Raw genomic sequence first — 20,053 nt, 5'->3', positions numbered from 1 at the left:
TGCATGAGTACATGCATGTGTGTGTGTGTGTATATGTGAGACATTCTGATTAGTCACACTCACCAGGCTGAATGACCTCAGCAGATAATCCTGTCCTGTGAGGGGCCTCAAGGGAGTGACAGTAAAGCCAAGGGGCAACAAGCACCATTATCCCTCTCTTCTCTCGTTCGTGTTTTTCTCTCTGCTTCTTTTCTTTCTCTCTTCTTTCTTTTTTCTCTCTCTTCTTTCTCTTCTCTTCTCTCTCTCTCTTCTCTCCTCTCTCTCTTCTCTCTCTCTCTCTCTCTCTCTCTCTCTCTCCTCTCTCTCTCTCTCTCTCTCTCTCTTCTTCTCTTCTATCTATCCTCTCTCTCTCTCTCTCTCTTCTCTATCATCCTCTTTGTCTTCCTCTCTCATTCTGTCTCGCTCCTCTCTCGTTTCGTCTTCCTTCTATCCTTTTCTTATTTCTTCTTCTTCTTTGCTATTCTATCTATGTTTTCTGCCTCCATTCAATAACACTTTCAGTATGGTCGGCTGCTTTAACTTGAACTTTATTGCCATTCAACAACTTTTATGGTTTTCGTGTTGTAAATGGCTAAACATTGTATCACATTTCCATATACAGTTGAAGTCGGAAGTTTACTTACAGTTAGGTTGGAGTCATTAAAACTCGTTTTTCAACCACTCCACAAATGTATTGTTAACAAACAATAGTTTTGGCAAGTCAGATAGGACATCTACTTTGTGCATGACACAAGTATTTTTCCAACAATTGTTTACAGACAGATTATTTCACTTATAATTCACAGTAAAACCAGTCCTATATCAACATAACCTGAAAAAGCCCCTCTGCTAGGAAGAAGCCACTGCTTCAAAACCGTCATAAAAAAGCCCCACAACGGTTTGCGACTCTACATGGGGACAAAGATCATACTTTTTGAGGAAATTTCCTCTGGTCCTCTTGACTGCCATACTGTGTTCGATCTTGTCTAGCCATCTTGTCTCCAGAGGACCACAATGGAAATAAGTCCCAGACTTTATTGTGTGTTGTCCTCGATGATTTTATTCATGTGCATGTATGGCTTTTAAGATTTGTGTGCTTGTTTTTTTTTTATCGTCGAATTAATAAACTAAACTAAAAAAACTAAAGGTCTGATGAAACACAAATAGAACTGTTTGGCCATAATGACCATCGGTATGTTTGGAGGAAAAAGGGGGAGGCTTGCAAGCCGAAGAACACCATCCCAACCCTGAAGCACAGGGGTGGTAGCATCATGTTGTGGGGGTGCTTGCTGCAGGAGGGTCTGGTGCACTTCACAAATTAGACGGCATCATGAGGTAGGACAATTATGTGGATATATTGAAGCAACATCTCAAGACATCAGTCAGGAAGTTGAAGCTTGGTTGCAAATGGGTCTTCCAAATGGAAGACTGCTCGCGCAGTGTGGGTGCAAGATGCCAATCACCATATAAGTTCAAAGACGAAAAAGCCTGGAAGGAGGAGAGATGACTAGAAACCATTCGGTTTACCGTTTTATGTGTGGATTAATTGTCGGAGTAGAGGACCTTGTGCATTTCATGTAAAATAACAACTCAATGTTTATATCCCAGGACAAATTAGCTAGCAACAGCAAGCTAGCTAAATAGGACAAATTAGCTAGCAAGTGCAAGCTAACTAGCTAAATTGCCATACATGTTTAATGCTTTTTGACCTGTCCCCAAATTAATGTCATTGGTTCAGAGTTTGTTTTGATATTTTAACCTGCGTGTCGTGATCGTGATTGGTGTGGGGGGGCAAAATACATTTATGCACGAGAGTGTGCGATGGCGCACGCGCAGCCGGTTTGGGTTCCGTGTAAGTGTAAACTTCCGACTTCAACTGTAGAAGGTAAATATTTTGTTAGTAGTAAAATGAAGTAGGAGTAGAACACATAGACAATTGTGTTTTCCTGTAGTGTGTCGATGAAAGGCATTACTTAGTCTGTCTTCAGAACTTTTTCCTTTTGTCAAATAACAGGTGAGGGGATTTAATACATGTCAGATGTCCTATTCCATATAAACTTGTGGGATTACTAGTGGAAACATCCCTTCAACATCCTCTTACTTAAGCTCCTGCTACTTTACAGAATGGATTTCTATGTTAGTGAGTCAGTTTCGACTCAATATGTTCCATTCAGGAGGTCCAGTGACATTTTGCTCTGGCATTCAACCATACAAACAGGGCCTCTGTTTCAAGAAAGAGCAGAGTTGAGAAGGAGATACAGAACAGTGGTCTATCTTTGATTCATTCGGCTGATGCTTACATCACAGTAAGTACTGTACTGTATGTGCATGGCAGTGTTTCCCCTAGTTTGATTTCAAGGTGGGGCGCAAAGGCCTCCAAAGCAACATGTAGGCCTTCTGGTATCAAAATGTTGAATTGGAACCAATAGATTCATTTTTGCTGAAGATATATTCAATTGCAATCCTCGTGTGTATTGGTATAATACTTAGACTGTGTTTTACTCTATACTGTAGTTCTGATTTCTGTTAGATAGATACACTACCCAGTCAGGTCAGCTGCCTGTATGCAAATAAAACATTTATATTTACATTTTAGCAGACACTCTTATCCAGAGCGACTTACAGGAGTAATTAGGGTTCCTTGCTCAAGGGCACATCGACAGATTTTTCACCTAGTCAGCTAAGGGATACGAACCAGCAACCTTTCACTTAATGGCCCAACCCCTTAACTGCTAGGCTATCTAGGCTAGGCCAGCTGCCACCCGAACCAAATGTATATAAAACAATCAGTACTTGACAACTCTGCCACACTTCCCTCTTTCTCTTTAACATCTCATCCAAATCTATCCCATGCAACAGCTATCCAGACCAGCTTCCTCCTTCTCCACCTCCATGCATCGCTGGACAGGAGGGGATACTCTCCACACACTCGTGTCATGCTTTCATTTACGCTACCTGAATTCCTGACTAGCTGACAAGCCAGCGGTGCTATGCTAGCTGGTGTCAACCACCACAGATCAGTGGCAAGCTGCAGAGACCTCAGGTGAACTAACACAGCAGGTTATCCTCTCTGACACCTGCCACTGCCAGCCAATAAAGCCCTATTGATTTGAACAGATAGTTCCCGTCTAGAGGGATTTATCAAATTTGTCAATTGGAGTGGGTGATAGTGTGTGTGTCTGTTTATTTAATTTCTTTAATTAACTAGGCAAGTCAATTAAGAACAAATTCTTATTTACAATGACGGCCTACCAAAAGGCAAAAGGTCTCCTGCGGGGACAGGGGCTGCGATAAAAATAATAATATATTAATATAGGACAAAACACACATCACAACAAGAGAGACACCATAACACTACATAAAGAGAGACCTAAGACAACAACACAACATGGTAGCAACACAACATGTTAGCAGCACAAAACATGGTACAAAAATTATTGGCCACGGACAACAGCACAAAGGGCAAGAAGGTGTGTGTGTGTGTGTCTGTGTGGTGGGGGGTAGTTTGTGTGTGTGGTGTGGTTGGGGGGTGTTGTGTGTGTGTGCACGTGCACGTTGTGCGGCCGGTGTGTGTGTGTGGTGTGTGTGTGTTGTGTGTGTGTGTGTGTGTGTGTGTGTGTGTGTGTGTGGTGGTGTGTGTGTGTGTGTGTGTGTGTGTGTGTGTGTGTGTGTGAAGCGACTCATCACATCACAGCGGGCCAAGCGGGCATGGATTTATGGGATAGCTAAAAGATTAGTGGGACACCATAGTGAGGATTGTCTGTAAATAACAGTAGACCTGAGGCTCCTATTCACACACACTTATAAATAGATGACGCACACGCACGCACGCACACACACACACACAGTCCTGTACACACAAAGTCACAAGCGCATACACACACTCACTAACAGTAACACAGAAATTAGCACACACACACGCACACTTACAACACTCCATGAATTGAGGCACAATGTCAATACATTTCAATCTGACGCAATAATATTCCCAGCATGCTTTAGTTACGGGGTATTTTCGCCTTCTTCCGCTGGTCTATTGCACGAGAGTGGCCTCCTAGAGAGTGGGTGTGTCTGGGGCCTAACCTTGGTGAATTAACAACCTCTGCAATCCCATTCAAATAGTGAATGGATCAGACCCTGCATCTTTGACAATGAGAATTATACTGTCGAAGGCCCTGGGGTTACGAAGCATAATGGCTTAAGTGTCTGAAAGACACAGTCATGATGCATAGAGAGCTTTTCAAGGTAGTGTACATACTGTATGTAAAGTGCATATGAGTGTAGGTGTGAAGAGATACATACTATTCAAACTATGCATTATAATGCACAATTTAAGTACATTAAATTCAGTATGCTATGCTAGCAATGCTGATATATTTTTCTAAAGCTGTTTACTGTGGTACAAAGCAGTAAGCAAACATTAGGGATACCACCCTTGCATTATGCAAATGACTGGAGGTGAACGAAAGAAAAGCTGTGTCCTTGAAAAGCTACTGCCTTCACATGGCCACTACCCACGATGCACCAGTGGGTCCTAGACAACACAACAGCATGCACTAATTGGACCAATAAACATGCAGCTGTTTGCCTCATCAAACTCAATGCCAGTTTTACTCATAATGCTTTGTGAGTATTGTGGTATCATTGGTATAGTGTATAGTTCATCAGCTAATTTCCTTAAACCAGAGTACTTTTTCTTTCATCAGTGAAGACGAGCGTAGTTGTTATGCCGATAGATTTAACTCCAGCTGTAACCTGTCTTCCGAAGTCTTCCCTATGTTTCTGGTGGGAATAGTCAACAATGTGGTTTTCTGCCATTTTGAGAATTATAGCACCTGTACATTATATGGCCATTTGACATAATTGTTATCGGTATTTATCACCTACTCATCTAATATGTCAGAGAGAATAATTAGCATTATAAAATTGTATGCCATTAGCTAAAATTCAAAAATGTATACAAAAATTGTAGCTAAAAGCATAGCGCATAGAATTAGAAAGGTATTGTCAGATATTATTCATACAAATCAGACAGGTTTTTTACATGGATGATACATTGGAGATAATATAAGACAAGTACTGGAAACAATAGAACACTATGAAAAATCTGGTAAAACAGGCCTGGTATACATAGCTGACTTTGAAAAGGCTTTTGATTAAGTACAACTGGAATGTATATATAAATGCCTCGAATATTTCAATTTTGGAGAAACTGTTATAAAATGGGTTAAAGTTATGTATAGTGACCCTAGGTGTAAAATAGTAAAAAATGGCTACTTCTCAGAAAGGATTAAACTGTAAAGAGGAGTAAAACAAGGTTGTCTACTATCGGCATATCTATTTATTATGGCCATCGAAATGTTAGCTATTAAAATCTGATCCAACAACAATATCAAGGGGTTAGAAATCCAGGGCTTAATAACAAAGGTGTCATTGTATGGTGATGGCACTCTAATGTACTTGTCCTCTACTTGTCCGCTCAGTTGTGCACCGGGGCCTCCCACTCCTCTTTCTATTCTGGTTAAAGACAGTTTGCGTTGTTCTGTGAAGGGAGTAGTACACAGTGTTGTACCAGATATTCCGTTTCTTGGCAATTTCTCACATGGAATAGCCTTCATTTCTCAGAAGAAGAATAGACTGACGTGTTTCAGAAGAAAGTTCTTTGTTTCTAGCCATTTTGAGCCTGTAATCGAACCCACAATTGCTGATGCTCCAGATACTCAACTAGTCTAAAGAAGGCCAGTTTCATTGCTTCTTTAATCAGCACAACAGTTTTCAGATGTGCTAACATAATTGCAAAAGGGTTTTCTAATGATCAATTAGCCTTTCAAAATGATAAACTTGGATTAGCTAACACAACGTGCCATTGGAACACAGGAGTGATGGTTGCTGATAATGGGCCTCTGTACGCCTACGGAGGCCCATTCTTTCAATAACATGGACATTTCTAAGTGACCCTAAACTTTTGAACGGTTGTATATATATATATTTACAAAAAAATATATGGGGAATTGGAAATGATGCAGACAATTACATTGATGGAYGCCACAATGTATCTGCAATATTTAAAAAAACACACAATAATGGTATGCCATTATTAATGAACTAACAATTTCTTTATTAAATACATAGAAGGAATCAATTAGGGACAGCTATGTCTGTGGGCTGTGGCATCAGCAATACAAGCCATGATAATAAAACATCCATATTCACTATGATCATGAAGAACAGAAATTCATAAATATATATATTTTTTAAATAACATGAACAGGAAGTGAATGGATATGTTCCTGTGTCTTATCAGTTATCTGTGCAACACTGTACCCTGGAAGGAACTATGGGAACTGTGGGAAAGTGGCAGGAAAAAGGTGGGACCATTGTCCAAGCTTCCTGCTGGCCGGACCAACACCTCATTGTTTGGCCCAAATATGTTTTTTTTTTTGGAGTTAGACATGTGAACATCCTCTAACAACATCTGATGATAACTAAATTGATTAGCATCAGACCTGGGTTCAAATAATTGCAAACACTTTATCTGTGCTTATTTGAGCTTGCCTGGCTTAAAGAACCAATAGAATAGTCCCAATTCGGCAAACCCCACCCATCTAGCACTTCAGGCAGGCTAAAGCAAACGGCCAAAGTATTTGAAAGATTTTAAATAGTATTTGAACCCAGGTCTGATTGATTAGCACAATTGATGGACACAGAGCAAATCAAGTTTGATAGGCACTGTCTATAATGAAATAACTGTCACAATTGTCTGTGTTATTTGGCCATTTCAGGCCAGGTGCAGATGTAGGATCTTAATTTGATCACTCTTTTGACTGAAAACCCACACTAACACACAGTATTGCACTTTTCATGTAGTCTACTTTTGACCAGCTAATAGCCTAACCACCAATCAACCAACATGATGGACTAAATGTTAAAATCCTGTTGCTGTAGGATTATTTTTCTGGGACAATATAGGTCAAAGGAAGATGCAACACCTGTAGGTACTGTAGGACCTATCTAGGATGGGATTTTGTGTCTGTTTTATGCACTGCTTAAATCACCGAGTAAGTTTTCCACATACTGGTGATTCTCTTGCATGGCTGAGGATGAAGGGATCTAACTCTGATAAAAGGTGGAATGTCATTCCCAGATGGGGGCAGTGCAGTGTACAGTATCCTTAAGCAATGGACTGACAACAATCACTTAACGTTCAGTTCCACATTGACTCATATCCCCCACTCCTGGGCTCTTCATGTAGATCTGAGAAGTATAAGCAATATGGTAATAATCCCAATTTGCCCTCTGATAGACTGCGAGGGGTGGATTTTTGCCTTAACGCTTATACAGTAGCCAATCCGATCAGATCTACACAAATGCCTAGGGGTTGGGAAAAGGAGGGCTAGGGACAAGGGGTTGATTTTGGAACAGACCACCTGATTACATACAAAATAGACAGTCAGTCAGTCAACCAGAGGTCAGTCATTGAAAGAGTAAATTATCAGATTTCACCAAACTAAACACAATCCACCTCAGGAGAGCTAAGGTTCAGGCACACTGGCTAAATCGAGGTGAATATTTTAACTTCCCATTACTGCTTTTCAACCTGAGCACATCAGATAACGCTGGCCGATATTAATCTACGTAACACCCTCCATTAAAGTGCTATTGTTTTCCTCTTCTCTCATCTCTCCATCTCTCTCTCTCCTCTCTCTCTCTCTCTCTCTCTCTCTCTCTCTCTCTCTCTCTCTCTCTCTCTCTCTCTCTCTCTCTCTCTCTCTCTCTCTCTCCTCTCTCTCTCTCTCTCTCTCCCTCTCTCTCTCTCTCTTCTCTCTCTCTCTCTCCTTCTCTTCAGCTTCTCGCTCGCAGCGTTACGCTTTATATCCTCGCTTTCCTGCTGAATATTAACAATGTTTATGCTAATGTGCTTACAGCGGCTGGGGTCGAGCAGGCCCCTCCTCTGAATGGTAATCCGACTCCTCATTTGCATATCCGCTTAAGTGTCAGATTCCCCCACAACCCCTAAATCACAGCAGAGGGGTGTGCGTATGTTTATGTGATGTGTGTAGAGGCTTCATACAGGGGTCGGTAGCCATAATCAATGCGGTCGAACCTCACGGTCCGTACGCATACGGTCACATAACAATCAAAATCTGTTTTGATTGGTAGGTCAGAAGAGGTTCGCTGGGTAAAATGAAATGTAATAGGACAATGGCGCGCCGTGTGTTGAAAAGATATGGCATGTCAAGTGATGTGGTTTAATCGTTAGTGAACTTACAGTCATCTTTCATAGTGTATTCCTAGTACAGTACAGTTTATAGTTAGTGGTTCAAAGGTGATCATGATGAAGGCCATAAACAGAGTGTATGATTGTAAGATGATACAATATAAATTGTAAACTTACTATGGCTTGTTGATATTTATTCAAATCCAAGTATGTTTTATATGACTGAACGTGAAACGGATTACTGGGAAAATATCAGGGTTGAAAAACATCAATATTATAATGGCGATATACAGCATTGAACAGTTGGGGCAGAATGTATTAATTAAGAGTCATAACTGCTGTACGACAAGATGTAATGAGGATTGTCATCTAAAAAGGTGAACCTTCACAGGTTCATTTTTAATAGGCTAACAGTTTCAGCAACATGCTCGAGAAACTGAACTTTACTTAAAATATAACTTCAGGTGATAAATTGTTTATATGACCTTTAACATATAGCATAACCCAATGTTTACTCCATCAGTGACCTTAAAGTACGCATACAGTAACATCGATATTCATTCAGCAAAATGCCATCGTTTACCTAAAAACAACACAACAACTATTACTTGTTTAAAACCGCTTCATAACCTAAAACAGATTAGGTTTTAAGACTCAACCATTCCGACTTGCTTCCGGAACACAAAGTAACACTGCAGCATATGCTGTTCTCTGGGCCAAACTATTCTCATCAGCTGGACAGGGCATGGACATTAGTGACTCATATGAGTTGACTTGCCTGCCAACAACAACTTCATGTAAAAACTAGACTTGAGCTGATTCCCAGCTCCCGTGCTCAGTGTCTATTTTGCTGCTGTGTCTGGGGTTTGGTAACTCAACAACAAACATAAATACACATCCATAAACAAATGTAAATGCAGACCCATCAACATGGTTTCTGTCTGGTAGTGAAATATTTCAGATTTATATTTATTTCTAAATAGAAAAGGTAGTAGATAAGAAAAGGTACCTGATATTTTCCTACACAAGCCAATATATAGTCCTAGTATTGAATAGTGGTTGGCATGATTCAACAGCCATACACTTACTAATATAACTGACTGCTAGGAAAATGGCATACCTGTGCTGAAAAGATAACCCGCCAAAAAATGAGCCCATCAAATGGGCCCCTATGGACCCTGGTCAAAAGTATTGCACTATGAAGGAAATATGGCATCATTTAGGATGCATAACAAGTCCAACACACCTATTCAGCTATTTTCATTTTATGGAGTCCAGGTTGCTCTTTTAAAAAAGTGACATTTTCTACGTCCTGTTTTGAAACAACACAGGATGATACGACGTTGTTACTTACAGTACCAGTCAAAAGTTCGGACAAACCTACTCATTGCAGGGTTTTTCTTTATTTGTAATATTTTCTACATTGTAGAATAACAGTGAAGACATCAAAACTGTGAAACAACACATATGGAATCATGTAGTAACCAAAAAACTGTTAAACAAATCAAAATATATTTTATATTTGAGATTCTTCAAAGTAGCCACCCTTTGCCTTGATGACAGCTTTGCACACTCTTGGCATTCTCTCAACTAGCTTCATGAGGTAGTCACCTGGAATGCATTTCAGTTAACAGGTGTGCCTTGTTAATTTGTAGAATTTCTTTCCTTCTTAATCCATTTGAACCAATCAGTTATGTTGTGACAAGGTAGCGGTGGTATACAGAAGATAGCCCTATTTGGTAAAAGACCACATCCATAATATGCCAACAGCTCAAATAAGCAAAGAGAAACGACAATCCATCATTACTTTAAGACATGAAGGTCAGTCATTACGGAAAATTTCAAGAAAGTTTTTTTCAAGTGCAGTCGCAAAAACCATCAAGCGCTATGATGAAACTGGCTTTCATGAGGACCGCCACAGGAAAGGAAGACCCAGAGTTACCTCTGCTGCAGATGATAAGTTCATTAGAGTTATCAGCCTCAGAAATTGCTGCCCAAATAATTGCTACACAGAGTTCAAGTAACAGACACATCTCAACATCAACTGTTCAGAGGAGACTGTGTGAATCAGGCCTTCATGGTCGAATTGCTGCAAAGAAACCACTACTAAAGGACACCAATAATAAGAAGAGACTTGCTTGGGCCAAGAAATACGAGCAATGGACATTACACCGGTGGAAATCTGTCCTTTGCTATGATGAGTCCAGATTTGACATTTTTGGTTTAAACCGCCGTGTCTTTGTGAGACGCAGAGTAGGTGAACGGATGATCTTCACATGTGTGAGATCATGGAGGAGGAGGTGTGATGGTGTGGGGGTGCTTTGCTGGTGACACTGTCAGTGATTTATTTAGAATTCAAGGCACACTTAACCAACATGGCTTCCACAGCATTCTGCAGCAATACGCCATCCCATCAGGTTTGCGCATAGAGGGACTATCATTTGTTTTTCAACAGGACAATGATCCAACACACCTCCAGGCTATGTAAGGGCTATTTGACCAAGAAGGAGAGTGATGGAATGCTGCATCAGATGACCTGGCCTCCACGATCACCCAATCTCAACCCAATTGAGATGGTTTGGGATAAGTTGGACCGCAGAATGAAGGAAAGGCAGCCAACAAGTGCTCAGCATATGTGGGAACTCCTTCAAGACTGTTGGAAAAGCATTCCTTATGAAGCTGGTTGAGAGAATGCCAAGAGCGTGCAAAGCTGTCATCAAGGCAAAGTGTGGCTACTTTCAATACATTTTTAACTGTTTAACACTTTTTTGGTTACTACATGATTCCATGTGCGTTATTTCATAGTTTTGATGTCTTCACTATTATTCTACAAGGTAGAAAATAGTACAAATAAAGAAAAACCCTTGAATGAATAGGTGGGTCCAAACTTTTGACTGGTCTTGTATTTTGCATATGGATATTCTGGTGATCCTGCATTGTATGGTCCTGTTTCTGCTGGTATTTACCTGATATTTACTCAGAAATGTATGGTTAAAGGCGGTGCTTTCTGTTACTTATTTCTACATAGTATCAACTGGTACCATTTTTTAACAAATACCAGGGAAATAACTGAATGAAAACAGAATTACCAATATAATTGTTATCTTCGCTGCAGTTCAATGATAGGGCCAATTGAACAGACTTTGGGACAACATCAAGTCAGCCAGGCACCAGTTCAATAATCAAAGGATTCACTGTGCTATTTGTTGTTGTGGATATTGTGGAGGACTCTTCCAAAGGCAGGATACCAAACACTAACAAGACTTGGCCTACGTTCCAAATGGCACCCTAGTTCTTATACAGTGCACCACTTTTGACCAGGGCACACAGACCTCTGGTCAAAAATAGTGCACTATAGGGTATAGGGTGCCATTTGGGATGCAAATTTGCTGTCTGCAATGTTTTTCTCAGACTACATAGCCAAGAATAGTTTTAAGGTAGATTGAATCCACAGTTTTCCACACGCTTTCATCACAGCCGGATGTCATTTACAACATGAATCGAATTTTCCGTTTTGATAGCCATGCGCTTTATGTATAATTAATTACAATATAATTTCTGTAGGCCAATGGAACATCTGGATGGGAACCAAACATGGAAAGGTTCCGTATTGAATTTCTATCAGATATAAGTTACCATTGCCAATATTTACAACGTTAACAATGCCCAGGTAACAATAGCGAAGATTCAATCTGTTCACATGGCTCATTCTATATATAAAAAAAGACATTCAAGGCCAAACAATACTGAGATGAATATCATGAATAAAGTCCTTTTAATAAAGTCCAAAACATTTTCTGCCTCTTTTTTTGGTGGCGGTTGAGAGATTCAAAAGAATAATTCCATCGTAAAAATGACTGAAAACAAAATGCTATTTACCACCGGCACGGCTGGAAGGATGGCTATAATGGCAGTAAATTGGTGGAGTGTATGGTCGGTTGCTGGGAGTTGTTGCCGGCATGGTATCGGCGGTACAGGAGTGGAAGTCCATAAGGGTTTGGACTACTCCTGTTGAATAATTAATGAATGTTGTGCCATTGCATCTCTGCAACATTGCCTTGGCCTTATACTGTACTGTACTAACTTCAAATCTACTGTACAGTACAGTACTGTATTGTACTGATCTATCCTTTACTCTACTTTATTGTACTCTACTATACTGAACTATGCTGACCAAATTTGTGAAACAGACGTGTATGATCGGTTCAGATTTGGAAGGACCAGATTTCAATGTCCATGGACGTCTGGTGTCGGTTGGTGCTCAATGGGTAAGAGGGCTGGTTACGGCAAAAGGAAAGAGAGGGGGCTCATGGGTAGGTGTCAGTAAGAGCCGGGTGAGTTACATTAACTGGAGAGAGAAAAAGGGGGGGGGGGGGGGGGCGAGAGAGGGAGGGGTTGCCCATTCTGTTTTCACACTCTTGCTATGACCACAACGCGACAGAAAGAGAAAGAACACAATTATGAGCAGAACATAACAGTATGCCAGTGGAAAGGAGGACCAACTGTGGTTTGCGACGACTATGTACTCCCATTGTAGCCAGTTCAGTTGCAGTCATTCTGTTACAGGTTTTTTAGGTCATTCTGTTACCGATTTGGTAACAGAATTATGTATTTAATCACTTAATAAATCATAAACCAAACTGTTATCAGTAAGAACACTATAGCTACATTAATTGGTAGGTCTACCTTTACGTGTTACTTCTGTGAACTTTCATTATCCTCCCTCCTCATGAGGGAGAGAAATGAGAAAATACAGTATCTTAAAGACGTGGGTTTTTGATAACAGAATGACAAGACACTAAGCAATATTACAAAAAGGCAAATCATTTCTGCAAAACTAAATATAAATGTTGATATTAGTGGGCAGGGGTCTTCAACATTATTGTGTTTTAATGTATTTCTAATACCTTTTGAGACTTTTTCTGCAATCTAAGCCTTCGCTTATTCAACATTTTTAGGATGGAAAATGGTTGAAAAATGTATATATGCCTACGTTTCTCAAAAAGCGTTCATTTGATACGAAATTTGATGTGCTCCATTGAACTTCACATGTTGGTGCTTATGGGGCTTTTTACATGGAAACGCCCTATATCATTTTTTGTGGGATTACTGTGCCATAACCAAAAAATACACCTCACAGAAGTTCATCTTAAATAGTATTTTAAAACAGCACTGTTCACTGCGATTGTTCATAATCATTGGCAAACATCCCATGTATGATTCTTTTGAAACAAATTCCTACAATTGATAAAAACAACTATCTCTAAGTACATGTCTGTAACCATCGATCTGTATCAATCTGTCATGTTCAGGACACGAGAATGCAATAGACTGACCCAATCAGAAACCCAAGGTCACACACCTGATAGTCAAGTTACATCCTCCTCACATGTTTCGAAACACTGTTCTTTTTCCTGAATGCACTTAAATAGATTTACCTGACAAACTACAAACTAGATTTACCTGACAAACTACAAACTAGATTTACCTGACAAACGACAAACTAGATTTACCTGACAAACGACAACTAGATTTACCTGACAAACGACAAAACTAGATTTACCTGACAAACTTACACAAACTAGATTTACCTGACAAACGACAAACTAGATTTACCTGAACAACGACCAAACTAGATTTACCTGACAAACTACAAAACTAGATTTACCTGACAAACTACAAAACTCGATTTACCTGACAAACTACAAACTCGATTTACCTGACAAACTACAAACTAGATTTACCTCGACAAACTACAAACTAGATTTACCTGACAAACTACAAACTAGATTTACCTGACAAACTACAAAACTCGATTTACCTGACAAACTACAAACTAGATTTACCTGTCAAACGACAAACTAGATTTACCTGACAAACTACAAACTAGATTTACCTGACAAACTAAATAACAAACTTTTGTTGTTACTAATGATTTATAATTGTTTGTGTTCTAGGCTGGTATTTCAAACAAAGTATCTTTACAATGGCAATTAAACAAAAACGTACTGAACTGAACACATTTCCTTGCTCAGTCATGTTTTACATGATCGCATATCCAAACAATTAATCTTTCTTCTTGAAAATATATATGTTTTGGTCAAATGTTCTGTACTTTAATCATGTCATTTAGGAGGAAAAACAACTCCACTTAATATAGGCTATGACATACTGTACTTGGAAGGTTAGGCACATGTGTAACATGAACACATCTGTACTTACAAATGTAACCACTTTCCAGGTTAAACCACTGAGCCGACCCAAACACACATACATTTCTCCCTGAAAACAAACATCCTAACACCTTCAAATAACGGGGCAACCCCGTTCTTTGCCTGGACCCTGTGCCGTTACATAGGTCCTATACTGTGCAGAACTCACCTCAGTACGAGATTGTAGTCGTTTGTTCATCTCGTAGATCCTATACTCGGGTTGGACCATGTAGGGCGAGTGCCTTCTGTAGAAGGGTCCGAATGGGGAGGAATAGAACGGGTCGTGGGGAGGGTTCGACATGTTGAGTTCTTGCCGCGGTTACAAGCTGCAGAGCGCAATATCAACATCCACGCAACGCACATGGAGTGCGACGCTCTTAACGACGCCGTGGAACCAGCCGCTATACAAGGCTGAGCTACTCTGCACGTTGGGCTGACTAGTTCGCTGCTATAGCGGGGAGGTGACAGTGGGGAGGGGAGCAAGGGAAGGGGTCTGAAAGGCAGGGTAGGCGGGAGGGAGCGAATGTTCATTGGACGGGTTTGAGGGCTGCATGGTTCCAGTATAAGGGTCGTTTACTGCTTCTATCATTGTTTTGGAGTCGACCCAAGTTGTATTCGGCAGTTTTTGTTTTGGGGACTTTTCTTTGTTACCAGTATTTCAAGCCCTTATAAAGCCATGTCTGATTTAGAGCAGTTCATTTAATAATTGCACACTACACATCCAACAAATTCACCTCACTGACGATGTAACCCGAAGAGTTGTTCAACCTAAACTGCAAATGCATATCTCGATTAAGTGGGCAAATTTGATAACGGAATAACCCACAATAGATGGAATCTGTGCAAAACAAAAATGCATCTTACATGACACACCAACGGCCTAGTAATGCAACAGCAATACAACAGATCAAATAAGCAACTGCTTCTGTGTCTAAAGAACGGTCCGTTTGATATGCAGACCTGTGTTACGACCTTTTATTGATTACATTGCTATCAATAATACTCAACCTGTACAGAATTCCAACAACCCCAGAAGAATAACTTGACTACACTTATTTGAATGGTCTACTGTGACTTCTGTCAAGTCGGCCAACATGTCAACGTCATAAATAACAATAATGATCTGTTGATTGTTCCTCATCCAGACTATGAAGCCTATGTCCCTCTTGAATACTCAACTCAGTATGATCGAGTATACACCCTTCACTGCACTGATTCCTCAGCAAGATTACTTTAAGATTTCGTTCTTCTCTGATTCTTCTCTGATTAAAACACACTGTTTCGCAATAAAGGTCTGTCTAAAGCAGCCTTAACAGCAGTCTGTAGGGTAGCACCATGGTGTAGCTGGAGAACAGCTAGTTTCCATCCTCCTCTGGGTACATTGATTTCAATACAAAACCTAGGAAGCTCATGGTTCTCACCCCCTTCCATAGACTTACACAGTAATTATGGCAACTTTCGGAGGATGTCCTCCAACCTATCAGAACTCTCGCAGCACGATCTGACATTTTATTCACCCAATCAAAGGATCAGAGAATGAATCTAGTACTGAAAGGATAAGCTACAGCTAGCTAGCACTGCAGTGCATAAAATGTGGTGAGTAGTTGACTCAAAGAGAGAGAAAGACAATAGCTGAACAGTTTTGAACAAATACATTTATTCGAAAACGAAGCACTGTACTGGCCGCCACTGTGCTGTACTATACTGTACTGTGCTGTTCAAACTTGTGAAACATAGGCGTCTATGATTGGTTCAAATTTGGTCCGGCCAGGGCGGACTAACCAAATTTCAACTACTTTTCAACATCCATGGATGTTCGGTGTCGGTCAGTAAATTAAAAGAGGGTAGGTGGTAGTTGTCATGGTAGGTGTCAGTAAGAGCTGGGAGAGGGAGAGAGAGAGAAGAGAGAGAGAGAGTGGCAAAGAGAGAGAGGGAGAGGGAGGGGTTGTCCAGACTATTTTCACAGTCTTGCTTTGACCACCAGATGACAGAAAGAGAAAAAAAACTTATGAGCTTAACATAACAGTATGCCAGTGGAAGGGAGGACAGTAGCAGGTGACCCAATTGTGGTTTGTGACTAACTATGATTTCCCATTGTAATTCAATTGCAGTAATTCCACTACAGACTTGGTAACAGAATTCCAAGTTTTAACCACTTAAGAGGGAAGATATGTGGGTTTTTGGTAATGGAATTACAAGGTACACGGCAATGTTTATTAAACTTCCATAAGGCAAATAATTGACACAAAACTAAATACAAAAGTGTTTATATTAGTTGGCAGACCGTTTTTAAGTATGTCTAACACCTTTTAAGACTTTTTCTGGCAGATGTTGTCTAAGACCCCTTTTCCATCTTTTTGACCAGAAATCAAAGCCCTTGCTTATTCACAATTTTTATCATGGAAACATTTATATACGTCTAAAAAATATAGACTCTTAGCTTTCATTTGACATCCAATTGGATATGCTCCTCTGAACTTCACATGTTGGTGCTCATGGGTCCTTTTAAATGGAAATGCCCAGCAACATCATACCAAAAACAGAGACGGACAGAGAGGCAGAGCTACAGAGAGAGAGAGGGACAGACAGACAGAGAGAAAAACAGACAGACTGACAGGCTGGCAGGCCAGCAGGGAGATAGACAGAGATGCAGACCTACCGACCATCATACATTGCCCAAGATGGATGAATTCATTAATTGTATTCATAAGTCAGATGGCCGTCTAAGTCCGAGCAGTCTGAATCCATCCAGATAAAAGTTGTAATCCAAATGCCTCAGGCATCAAGTTGAATAATTTAAAAAAAGTTATACAAATCTATTAATATACCCTCAATTATAAACGACATTTTTTATCTCTCATCTAACAGGATTTGGTATTGCCTAAAGCGCAAACCATTGAAGTGTGGTTACAGTATATTGAATTGAGCGACTAACAGATTCCACTATTTACTATGTGCTCTTACAGATTGCGATAACTGTATATGTGGGGGGACTAGGAGAGAGAATCTACATGGTTTTAAGCCTCTTAATTGCGAATGGTGGAGGAGACGAAGTAGAGGAGACAAGAGAGAGAGGCGCCTCAGTTGGAAAATGCCAAGGTGAGCGTGACAAAACACTTCTGGATGAAAATCGAAATGGGTCAGGACACATATACTGTAGATAGACACTCTCCTTCGCTGGGTTCCCTTCTTAGCGTTACTATGGTAACATACCCTACTGCACAAAGTATAGCAAAAGCAGCCTCGCCACAGGTTCGCACCTGAACGCACCACTGCTGTTTTGTTCCTGTTGAGAAGAACAAAGCTTTTTCAGAACCTTACACTAACTAATTTACTATCATATAACAGAGGACGATGGAATACAGGATGGTCTTCATTTCAGATGTTGCGTGTTTGGCAAGTTTGTAACCAAGTTTGTCTTTTGCATCATGTCAAGTGCTGTTTTCCGTTTGAATTTCAGAAGCAGTTGTGTTTTGAAACGCATCTGATAGTACATTGATTATGTTTGTTATAAGTGCAACGGAAGTTTGGAAGGCGATTCACCATTTTACTCTTCAAGGGGTAACATTTGGGTACCTAGAAAGATGGTGTTCACTGATCTAACATTTGTGATAGAACCCTAAAGTAGACCCCTTAGGAAGAGTAAGTCTACAGATGCTTTGAAAGAAAGGGAATTTTGATCCAATTGCTCAGATCTACACATGTGCCTAGGGGCTAGGGATAGTCTCTGGACTAGAGTTGTGGTTGAGAGCAATGAGGGAGAGTGGATGAAAGGCCTGGACGAGGACTAGGGAACTAGAAGGAGAGCATTGAGACATGCCGATGGTGGCCTCCATTCCGAGCCCACAAATGTTTTCCGAAATATGGATGAGGTATACCACGGATGCCGAAGCAGCACTAAGTTCTATGGCAGAATCTCATTACCATTCTAATAGCTTGCAGCTTAATTTGCATTTTGCCGTGAGTGATTTCTCCCCCCTTTCCTCGCCGCTGGATGGAATAATAAAGAAGAAAAAAAACAGAAAACTTTGAAGCTCCATATTTTATTTCATTATTTAAGTTAAACAAATTGTAATTGAAAAGCGCTTTTCAATTATGCTTTTTGCTCATACTTGGAGACAAATGAGTATTGCGAACATGTTGAGCAATTACCGAAAGACACACAAAACTACAAACTAATATTTGCACATCCTGATTATGAATATCTCCAAATAGATTAATTCAGTAAGTTTAGCCTTTTATTCATATTTCAAAACATAAGGTTAACGCAGTCTGAATTGATAAAACGTTTGCTACTTAACATAAGGACTAGTTGACAGGGGCACTGCCTGAAGTGCATGACATAGTGCATGAATCAGATTATGTCAACAACAGCAGTTAGAACATTTTATTAAAAGGAAATACATAACGTTACCATTCTGAGATTATTCTTGAGCATTATTGTTTAAATAAAGAGTGAGTTGTATCTCCCTAGTGGTTCAGCTAGGAAAGAGTTAATATTTTCAACCAGCTCTTACACACATATACATGTAAGCACACAAATACACACATACACCCCCACAACCCACCATCTCCACCACCACCTCCACCACCACCCTTGATCACACACACACACACACGCACACACGCACACACGCACACACACACACACACACCAACACACACAAACCCATAACTCCTTGCTCACCCACCACCGACCACTCACTACCACCCCTCCACCTCCAAACTCTCGCTGCTCTCTCCTCTCTCCCCTTCCCTCTCCTTCCTCTCTCTGCACTCTCTCCTCCCTCCCTCCCCCCTCAGGTCAGTTAATAAGCGAGCCTGTGCCTGAGCCTGGCTGTCTGGAGGACATGCAGAGCAATGTCTCCTGGGAATTGGCTCATGCAGAATGTTGCTCCGCTGAGAGAATGGAATTTTACCCTCACTAGACTCCCAGTTTCACCGCTCAGTAGGAAACCTGACACACACACACACACACACACACACAGGTTCTCCTCCCGTTTTCCTCCCATGTGTGTATTTGTGAAGACATCCCTGCTTTCCCGTAAGTAGAGCGCCCAACATCTTAGAACACCCATTATATCCCCTCACAATCATTAAAGCTTTGTCATTAAACTTCCTCGTTAAACTAATGAAGATGCTAGATCTTTGGGGACTTGTGATGGTGTTGCAAACTGCATCCATTTCAGCTTTGCTAACCCGAAACGCTCCCAGAGTCAAAAGCTACAGCAGTCTATACCATTCTAGCAGTTCATGTGCAAGAGGCAAGAATACATCTACAACAGTGCTCTTCCACATGTGTGCATCAAATTTAAGTGTTAAGAAATTAACTTTACTCCTTAAACCCACAGCTCCACCTATTGGTGTCTTGTATTAAAGTGAAAGGCAATGGGGAAGGATGTGAGCAAGAGAGTGACCGCTCTGGTATGAACGTGTGTGAAGGTGTTAATCACAGACATGCATGCAAGGATGCAGGGATACACACGTACACACACACACATGTACACACACACGCGCACGCACACACACACACACACACACACACACACACACACACACACACACACACACACACACACACACACCACAACACCACACACACACACACACACACACACACACACACACACACACACACACACAC

At 40.6% G+C, this 20,053-nt stretch overlaps 1 protein-coding gene across 6 annotated transcripts in view; it reads right to left on the bottom strand.

Annotated features, from left to right (window-relative positions):
* Nucleotides 1–14,862, bottom strand: part of LOC111967590 (LIM domain-binding protein 2) — an 89,220-nt gene extending 74,358 nt beyond the window's left edge. For all 6 annotated transcript variants that reach the window (XM_023992727.1, XM_023992728.1, XM_070444820.1 and 3 more), the window contains exon 1: nt 14,579–14,862. In XM_023992727.1, coding sequence (XP_023848495.1) covers nt 14,579–14,710 — 132 coding nt within the window. In that variant the 5' untranslated portion in view covers nt 14,711–14,862. The remainder of the gene's footprint in view (nt 1–14,578) is intronic.
* Between the last annotated feature and the right edge of the window lie 5,191 nt (nt 14,863–20,053).

The sequence above is a fragment of the Salvelinus sp. IW2-2015 genome, linkage group LG8 (assembly GCF_002910315.2).
Source record: "Salvelinus sp. IW2-2015 linkage group LG8, ASM291031v2, whole genome shotgun sequence".
NCBI classification, from domain to species: Eukaryota; Metazoa; Chordata; class Actinopteri; order Salmoniformes; family Salmonidae; genus Salvelinus; species Salvelinus sp. IW2-2015.
This window is presented reverse-complemented; position numbering and strand designations above follow the sequence as displayed.